This window comes from Priapulus caudatus, unplaced genomic scaffold, assembly GCF_000485595.1.
Source record: "Priapulus caudatus unplaced genomic scaffold, Priapulus_caudatus-5.0.1 Scaffold58, whole genome shotgun sequence".
NCBI lineage: Eukaryota > Metazoa > Priapulida > Priapulimorpha > Priapulimorphida > Priapulidae > Priapulus > Priapulus caudatus.
Genome location: NW_014577119.1, coordinates 792,639 through 801,682, shown reverse-complemented (window position 1 = coordinate 801,682; position 9,044 = coordinate 792,639). Strand labels below are relative to the sequence as shown.

Sequence of the window (9,044 nt, the reverse complement as noted above, 5' to 3'; positions counted from 1 at the left end):
TGAACTATGCAGGCAGGTAGGCACACTGTGACACACACGCAGGCACGCACGCACGCACACACGTGTAGCCACACACTTCAACCATCCTGGCACCCAATAATGGCAGACGAAATGATAAATAACAATATCATGTGGCCATCAAAAGGCATTTCAGATGGGTGTATGGTGCCACCTACTTCGCGTCTCAGACTACCTAAAACCTGTAGGGAGTTTAATACGACTAAACTAAACATAGAAAACGGCTCGCGATCGCTTTACAGAGCAAATAATAAACTGCACGAAAACATATGTGCGCCAGCGGGATACTTTTATTGGTTAATAAATTCTATAATTTCATAGGTTAGCTCATCCAATCATCCAACATTGTGAATACCACACAGCACGTTCCTGCCAACACACTAAGCAAAACCCTAGTAGAGCAAGTCGCATCTTGAATAAATGTCACGCCACTGTCTAAGCGGCGCAATTATGTGGGTGTCAATATTACCCAGCATTGCCAATGCCTGACAACACGCTGCCACCGAGAGAGAAACGATCGTAATTCATTTCGTATTAAACGGCCCATTCAGAAGTAATTACTGTGGGCAAATGATGGCCAACGATGGCGCGATTATCTCGGTAGAAATTCGCAGCAATAATCTTAGCATCTAGACTCAACGACTTAAAACACTCAAATGCCCATCGCCGCAAGTCTTTAGAGAGCACTTATTCCAGACCAAATTATTTGTAAAATTCACAGCAAGGCTTTTACACAGTAGTAAACATTTACAATCTGGATAAAATACAACAAAAGCAGAAGTAAAGCAGCAGCTACATTAACCTATATAGTATTATCATCATCATCATCACCAGCAGCAGCAGCACCACCACAACCACCACCAGCATCAGCAGCAGCAGCAGCAGCAGTACCACCACCACCACCACGACGATCAACACCAACATCATCAGCAGCATCACCGCCACCACTGCCGCCACTGCCGCCGCCACCAATACCACCACCACCACCACCACCAGCAGCAGCAGTGATGGACATGGCAGGTGACCGGTGATTGACGATGGAGCGCTAGCTTACCTGTCTGTCGGAGGTAGGCGTCTGTCGTAGAGGCGCACCAGCCCGTCCCCGCAGCCAGCGACGAGCAGCGAGCGGTTGGAACTATCACAGGTGATACTCGTAATGCAGCTGTTTGCCTGCGTCGGTATGTCCTGCGCAAGCAAACACACGAAAACGCATCACGATTTCACACTCTCTAATGCATTGTGCATGCGTGTGTGCCTATGTGCGTGCGTGTGCACGCATGAATATTATGGTAGAATACATCATTTTATAGATTTATATTGTTCATACCTACATGGTACATGCGCCACCTAACCTAATTTATCACGTCACCTAACTATTCTATATACCAGCTCACCTAAACCTTATACTACATGCACTAGCTCACCTAAACCCTATACTACATGCACTAGCTCACCTATAACTTATACATGTAGCCGCTCACCTAACACCTAAACCCTTTACGAACCACCTCACGTAAATCATGTACCACCGCACTGGATTACCGCCTATCGTACACCTGCCAACATACCTGCGCCTTCATCTCCTTCTGAGAGTCGTATATTCGAATGACGCGCACATCACCGGAGGCGTACAGGTAGTTAGTCTCCTGCTCCCATGCCGTCACCATCCCCGACCCCGTGTGTCTCGCTCCAAACACTGCCGAAGACAGACGCAGCGGCAGAAATTAACTTTTGCACACGGGAGTCCAACGGACTCCCTACCCACAAAAAGAGGGAGTCCGCAGCAAAATGAGGGAATCCGTAGTCTGAAGTTCAAAATTAAAGATATTAAAACATTAACGCATTTTTAAGATTCATGCGGTTGCACATCTGCCAAATTTTCTTTGGAAATTAGCTGAAAAAATACGGTTAATTCCGTGAGGCCGTGCTCTGGAACGAACTAGTTAGTATGGCAGAATTTTCAGGGAGTCACACGGACTCCTGCATATGTCAAATCACAAGAATCAGGGAGTCCGGCAGTAAGTCAGGGAGTATTTGACTCCGGACTCGACTTAATTTCGCATCCTGCAGACGGTAAGACGACATCGTGTTAGCATGGAACTGGTTGTTACACGTGCGCATGCCGTGAACAGTGAAAGGATTCTAACAACAACTGCATGCCCACGAAGTGTACTGCTGAAAGTACACACTGACATCTAGTGGCAGCCTATAAAAGTTTCTGTATATACATGTACTATTATTACCATTATTATTATTATTATTAATACTGTATTTATTGATTTGACATTATTACTATTATCATATTTATTGATTTAATGCAGGTATACTGGTAAAAGCATGAACATGGGCTTGCAAGGTCCTCCCCAGCACAATTACACATTTACATCTCGATGCACCGATCACAGATGTATCACTTAACAAGCGACAGTGAGTTGCGACTGACCTCGCGTGGAGGGCAGCATGTCTGACAGTGCTTGCCAGGCCGTGACTAGATGCAAGCCAGTATTGTTCTCTGTGCAGTAGTTCTTCCACACTCTCACGGCACCGTCATCTGATAATAAAAAATCCCGATCGTACGGTTATTGCATCACGTAAAATAGCGTCCAGCAATCGTGATCGCGGCTCCCCTACCACGCCCGCTGTACACACGGTACAGCGCGTTTGATACAGACATTGCGTCGACTCGTGACAGCAGAGTATGGGTGTGTTGGCTGGCGATGACACACGTACGTGCCCACATCTGATCAGTGGTTCGACCAATGACAGCCAACAAGACCAACGTCGATCGGGTACACGCACGCGAATCTGACGTGACATCTTGAGGCGAGTCTGAGGTGTGGAGGAGCTAAAGTTGGCAGAGGAAGAAGTGTTGGGGGTAGAGGAAAAGAAGGACGAGTGGGGAAGACAAGGAGGAGAGAGGGGGAGGAAGAGGACGACGAGAAGGAGAAGGTTGAGGGGAGGAGAAGGTAGACAAGATATGTGAGGACAGTGAAGGGTCGTGGCAAAGCATGCAGATGTAGTCTATATGTAGTCATCACACGTTGGCAAATCCGTGCACGTTTACGCATACTTTCACCCATAAACCCGAATTTCGGGAAAAGTCCTCGAGAATGCAATCAGATTTTCTAAATAGACGTGACACAGATACAATGCGTCAGGTGGGGAGAGCAGATGACATGGAGGTTTACCTGTGCCAGTGAGCAGTAGTGTGCTGTCATGTCCGTTGATGATTTCCATCGTTGAGATCTGTGTGAACTTCGGATTCTTGTTGTAGAAGTAGTTCTTCTTGATGCCCTGTTCCCAGTTCCACGTACTGCAAGAAGACACAAGAGGTCTTTACAACAACAACGACAACAATAATAACTTCTTTTTTTTATTATATTAATAACAATAATAGTAATACCTGGTATGTTATAAGTAATATACAAAATACAGAACAATTACAGAAATGGCTTCCTTTCATGTGACACTGACAACAATTACCTGATGCTGTCCTTGTATGTGACACTGACAATTACCTGATGCTGTCCTTGTATGTGACACCAACAATTACCTGATGATGTCCTTGTATGTGACACTGACAATTACCTGATGCTGTCCTTGTACGTGACACTGACAATTACCTGATGCTGTCCTTTCATGTGACACCGACAATGATCACCAGACTTTCTGTCACCGTTCTTTCATGTGACAACAACAAATATACACGACCTCGTTTCCGCTACGTGACGACGACGAGAATTACCTGATGCCGTCCTTGTCGGCAACGCAGACGAGCGGTTCGTACGGGTGGAAGCGCACGCACGTCGGCACGTTCGGGTTCTTGTTGATGAAGCGCTGGTCGTCGAGGCGATGCAGCATCGCCGCGCCACACTTGTTGAGCGCATCGGCGCGCATCACCTCGTTGCGCTCGTAGCGCCACTCGCGCTGCTGGTGCCGCTCACTCTGCGGGTCCTGCTCGTCCGGAAGCTGGAAACGACGAAGCCGCGACGTCAAACTTCGCGCGTCAGCTACGCAGCAGTCCCAGCCCGGGCTGCACCGGGCATCGGTGGCTCCCGTGTGGTTTGACGTCGTCGAATTCATGTAGGGGAGCCACTGACGCCGCACTCACGCACGTGGCTGGTGACGGTGGCTCCACCTGTATGACGTCAAAGCCGTGTAGGGGGAGCTACTGACACCGCACTAACGCACGTGGCTCGTGACGGTGGTTCCCCCTGCATGACGTTGAAGCCACGTAGGGGGGAGCCACAAACATCGTACCCATGCAGGTGTGCCCACTGAGTGTTTACTACGGGCAGGATAGGGAATTTTCCACGCGAGTATCACCTCACGAAACAAATTAATTTGAAGACGAATCAAAAATATTCACAGATAGAAGTTTTAAAATTTAATGCCCATATTATATGATGAATTTTATAACATTACTGAAATAACATTAAATTACATTACATTAAGGTATTGCTGAAATATTTATCCACACTCAACGATCCACGATCAACAGGAGGGGGTAGCTAGGTGACAATTAACCTACTATCTACCTGGCACGTTTAATAGGCATCCCTAATCCAATCAGTGTGGCAATAAGACTGAAAAGGCCACCGTTATAAGATGTTTAGTAACGAAGTTACACAAAGTTGTAACACGTGGTGTGCACTGCGTACAAACTAGATGAACTTGACCAGTGACGACCCAACAAGAGCAGTAATTAATTGAGATTATCACGCTCAGGCAGGTAGGTCAATTGCCCTGTGTCACCCACTGATCGCACACCTTCATTAATGACTGACTGAAATGACGACAGCTCCAGGCGACAAACTCTGTCGCTATCACCGGCTCCTTCTTGAGTGGGGTGCCATCTTCGGATATGCAGTCTTCCTTTATCTGATGATAAGTAAAAAGCTATAAGCATCCATACATTAATGCTGCTAATGGACTTAGTGGTGGAGAGAGCACAAATAGATGCCCAGCAAGAGAGAGAGAGAGAGAGAGAGAGAGAGAGAGAGAGAGAGAGAGAGAGAGAGAGAAAGCAAAAGAGAGAGAAAGCGGGAGAGAGGGGAGGGGGAGGGAGGGAGGAAGGAAAGGAGGTAGGGAGGGATGGAGGGAGGAAGGGAAGGAGGTAGGGAGGGATGGAGGGAGGAAGGGAAGGAGGTACGAAGGGATGGAGGAAGGAAGGGAAGGAGGTAGGGAGGGAGAGAGGGGGGTAGGGAAGGAGGTAGGAAGGGATGGAGGGAGGAAGGGAAGGAGGGAGGGAGGGATGGAGGGAGGAAGGGAGGGAAGTAGAAAGGGAGGGAGGGAGGAAGGGAAGGAGGTAGGGAGGGATGGAGGGAGGAAGGGAAGGAGGTACGAAGGGATGGAGGGAGGAAGGGAAGGAGGTAGGGAGGGATGGAGGGAGGGAAGGCTGGAGGCAGGGAAGGAGAGAGAAATGTGAGAATAGAGAGAGAGACAGAAAGCAAGAGAGAAAAAGAGAAACGAAGCAGTAGAGAAAACAGCAAGAGACAGGTCACAGACACAGCTGTCAGCACCTGCAAAGTAAGAAGACCCCACCAGACTCTCGTCCACTGTTCAACGCGTAACCACCACCTCATCCTACATCGACGTCGATTAGTTCTACAGCTTTAAGCATGCATGCGTTCTACCTACTGCAGTTTCACACACATGCGAACGCACCTCCATCACACGCGGACCACACGCCTGACATGCGCGCGCCACGCTCAGTAAGCCTCCCATCCCCGTAAGTAACAAAAAACAACAACAACAACAACAACAACAACACAAGAATACTACGAGAGCCCATGCTACAAAGCGCTGCGTACCACTTCGGGCCCCGTATCGAACAGCTTTCGCGTGCGGGAGAAGTGCGCTGAGTGAACGGCGAAAGCGGACAGGGGCGCGGCGGGCAGATTCTTCGGACTCGAGCCCTCTCCGATTTGGAACATCGGGCGCGCGGCGTCCGCCGGCGGGCTGTGCGACGCGAACGGCGGAGGCGTGCCGCCGCCACCCTCGAGCCGGTTTATCGGGCTGCTGGGCGCCGACAGCGCCGCCGCGACCGACCGGCACCGCACGTGCTGTGTCGCCATAGCAGCCTACAAACAAACATGAGAAAAAGCCGTGTTCACCCGTGCAGACGCGTGCGCCGAGCCGTGTCGGGGGATCGCACGCGCCCGCGACGGGCACGACGTTGAAACGACGGGATGGTTTGACGTGTGGCTCGTCACCCCGCGAGGGGGAGAGAGCTCTACGATATGCAGGGGAACGTCTACTGACAAAAGCCCCGTCTACACGAGGATTTTTAACCCGGGTTAAGCGTCTACACGAGGGCCTAACCCAGGTTAACTAACCCGGGATACGTCTTAACCCGGGTTAGTGTAACCCCGCGATGTGAGGAGGGTTAACTAACCCGGGTTAAGAGCTGTCTCGGGTTAAGCGTCGTGTAGATGCTGCTAACCCGGGATAGCGCATAGTTCCCTAACCCTGCAATAGGCGGCAATAGTGAACAATAGAACAATAGGAACGTCTCGCGTGCCAGAACCGCTCAAGCGTGGACGCTACGCATTTCTTATCCCGGGTTAAGCTAACCCGAGACTGTTCTTAACCCGGGTTAAGGAAACGTCGTGTAGACGAGGCTTAAGGAAGGTCTACACACTAGGGAACAGTCGCAAATTTACAAAATTATCCACGATTTTGTATAACGAAAAACAAAAACAATTTAACCGTAACAAAACAAGGGCAATAAACACAAATGATATTTTTACAGCACGAGCCGCCTCACACACCCAAACTCTCCTAGTAATTATCGTCTAGTAAGCATAATTGTGTAATTTGACCAACAGGTGGAGGGTGCATGCCTGCAGCTCGTACGTGACGCCAGTAGTATACTAGTGTGAGGTGCATGAGTGTGAGGTGTGAGGTGTGAGTGTAGGTGAATTGGTGCTTGCATGTGTGTGCGTGATATCAGTTGGCGAAAACCCAGACTAGCAGACAACAACACAGGTTAGCAGCGACACTCTGCTATTACAGGCAGCCACGCATCTACTATACACACTCTCTAGCAGCTATGTAGCACAAATGACCAAAGCTCCCCGACACTCTGTGTATCTCTCCTAGTAGATCCAATGCTACTTTCTCATCAAGTGAAGGGAATAGTTCGCTAATAGACACCCCACCACTACATACACTCTCTCCCACCCCACCATCTCCCACACTTTCTCCCACCCCACCTCCACACACGCTCTCTCCCACCCCACCTCCACACATGCTCTCTCCCACCCCCACCACACATGCTCTCTCCCACCCTACCACCACACACGCTCTCTCACCCCACCACCACACACGCTCTCTCCCACCCTCCTCCACACACGCTCTCTCCACTCTACCTCCACACGCTCTCTCCCACCCCCACCACCACACGCTCTCTCTCCCACTCCACCTCCACACACGCTCTCTCCCACCCTACCTCCACACGCTCTCTCCCACCCCCACCACCACACGCTCTCTCTCACCCCACTACCATCCACCCTCTCTCACCCCACCCCATCCATCCGTTACCTTATCGTGAACGTGCGTGACAAGCGTCGCCGTCAACTCGGTCACCTCCGGATACGGATCGCAGAGCAGCTGCAGGATCGCGCGCCACATGTTCTGGTAGACGTTGCCATGGAGACCGCCGATGCTGCTGAGCGCAGACGTCGAGACGGCGTGCCGCAGGTTCGAGAAGCCATGGTCGACGAGTGAGCCGTCCGAGCCGCAGCTGCCGCACGTGCTGCCACCTGCCGTCGCCTGCGTGGTCGTGCCTGCCGACGACGCGACGCGCAACGCGTTACTACGGGCGAAGTCGCGGAAATGGCAGCGGCGGCGTAGTTTTGGATGCGCGCTTCGGTGCAACGAACGTGCGACTCGTTTTCTAGTATGCTTCGCGATAGCTTACCGTAAACGTCTCAATTGTACACATTTTGGATTTTGTATGTTTTACCACCAGGCATTTGTTAACGCAAGTCAGGATGTTTTTTGCCAAGATTATTGAATTTAGCTTTACATTTTCAAGGATTTTCATGTATAACGTGGTTAAAATGTATCCAAACACGAATTTGATGTCAACTTCGAAAATGATGAGTTTTCTTGCTCATATATTCGACTTGATGGCACACTATAATAACAGTGCAAATAGGTTTCCAACATGCAACATCTCTCAATATGTCTCATACTGAAATATAATTAATCAGGCAAAAATAAGTTAAAACAGATCAGCATGAAAAACTATATATATTGATTCACAAAGCATGGAAAGAAAGATAGGACACAAACAGTTAGTTTTAAAACTGTCAGTGCACTCAAACAGATAATGCACATTGCTGCAAGTTTATGCTATGAACGTTTCACCAGACCACATCCACATCATCCACTGCACACCCAAGTCACTCATTCAATTCCTCGCCGGAGCAGCAAGAGCAACATGCAATTAGCTTGTTACATTACCTCACTAAGGCTACACGAGGATGTGCAAGAGACGATACACAGACATGGGTTAATCAAACACGTGACTGATTCCAATGTTGCCGCTGCAAATTCAGATAGTTGTTGGAGTCATGCAGCTAGCAAAATAGTGTGTGAAGTTCCAGAATTAGCTGCAGAAGAAGCAGAAACCTTTACGGAATGCTAAGAGAATGAGGATACATTCGCATATACTTACATTGCCCGTACCTTCCTATATCCCCAACTCGCACCACCGAGACTGGTGCAAAGAACAATCTCCCTCAATCCACCCTCTCAAAATCGTTTCTAGAGAAACACCCTACCAACCACCAACCCTCGTTCACTCCCCTGAGGGGTAGAGAAACAACCCAGCCACCACCATCCTCCCTCACTACCCTGAAGGGCACAGAAACCCTTCCCCACCCACCACCACCTTCCCTCACTACCCTGAAGGGCACAGACACCCTTCCCCCACCACCACCTTCCCTCACTACCCTGAAGGGCACAGACACCCTTCCCCCACCACCACCTTCCCTCACTACCCTGAAGGGCACAGA

General features: G+C 49.7%; 1 protein-coding gene across 1 annotated transcript in view; it reads right to left on the bottom strand.

Annotated features, from left to right (window-relative positions):
- Nucleotides 1-9,044, bottom strand: part of LOC106821069 (regulatory-associated protein of mTOR-like) — a 41,376-nt gene that overhangs the window by 6,075 nt on the left and 26,257 nt on the right. Inside the window, exons 14-21 of the mRNA XM_014825711.1 lie at nt 7,564-7,808; nt 5,832-6,101; nt 4,789-4,899; nt 3,764-3,987; nt 3,207-3,331; nt 2,462-2,569; nt 1,587-1,714; nt 1,073-1,203 (exon numbers count right to left, since the gene is read on the bottom strand). Of these exons, the coding sequence (XP_014681197.1) occupies nt 1,073-1,203; nt 1,587-1,714; nt 2,462-2,569; nt 3,207-3,331; nt 3,764-3,987; nt 4,789-4,899; nt 5,832-6,101; nt 7,564-7,808 (1,342 nt within the window). The remainder of the gene's footprint in view (nt 1-1,072; nt 1,204-1,586; nt 1,715-2,461; nt 2,570-3,206; nt 3,332-3,763; nt 3,988-4,788; nt 4,900-5,831; nt 6,102-7,563; nt 7,809-9,044) is intronic.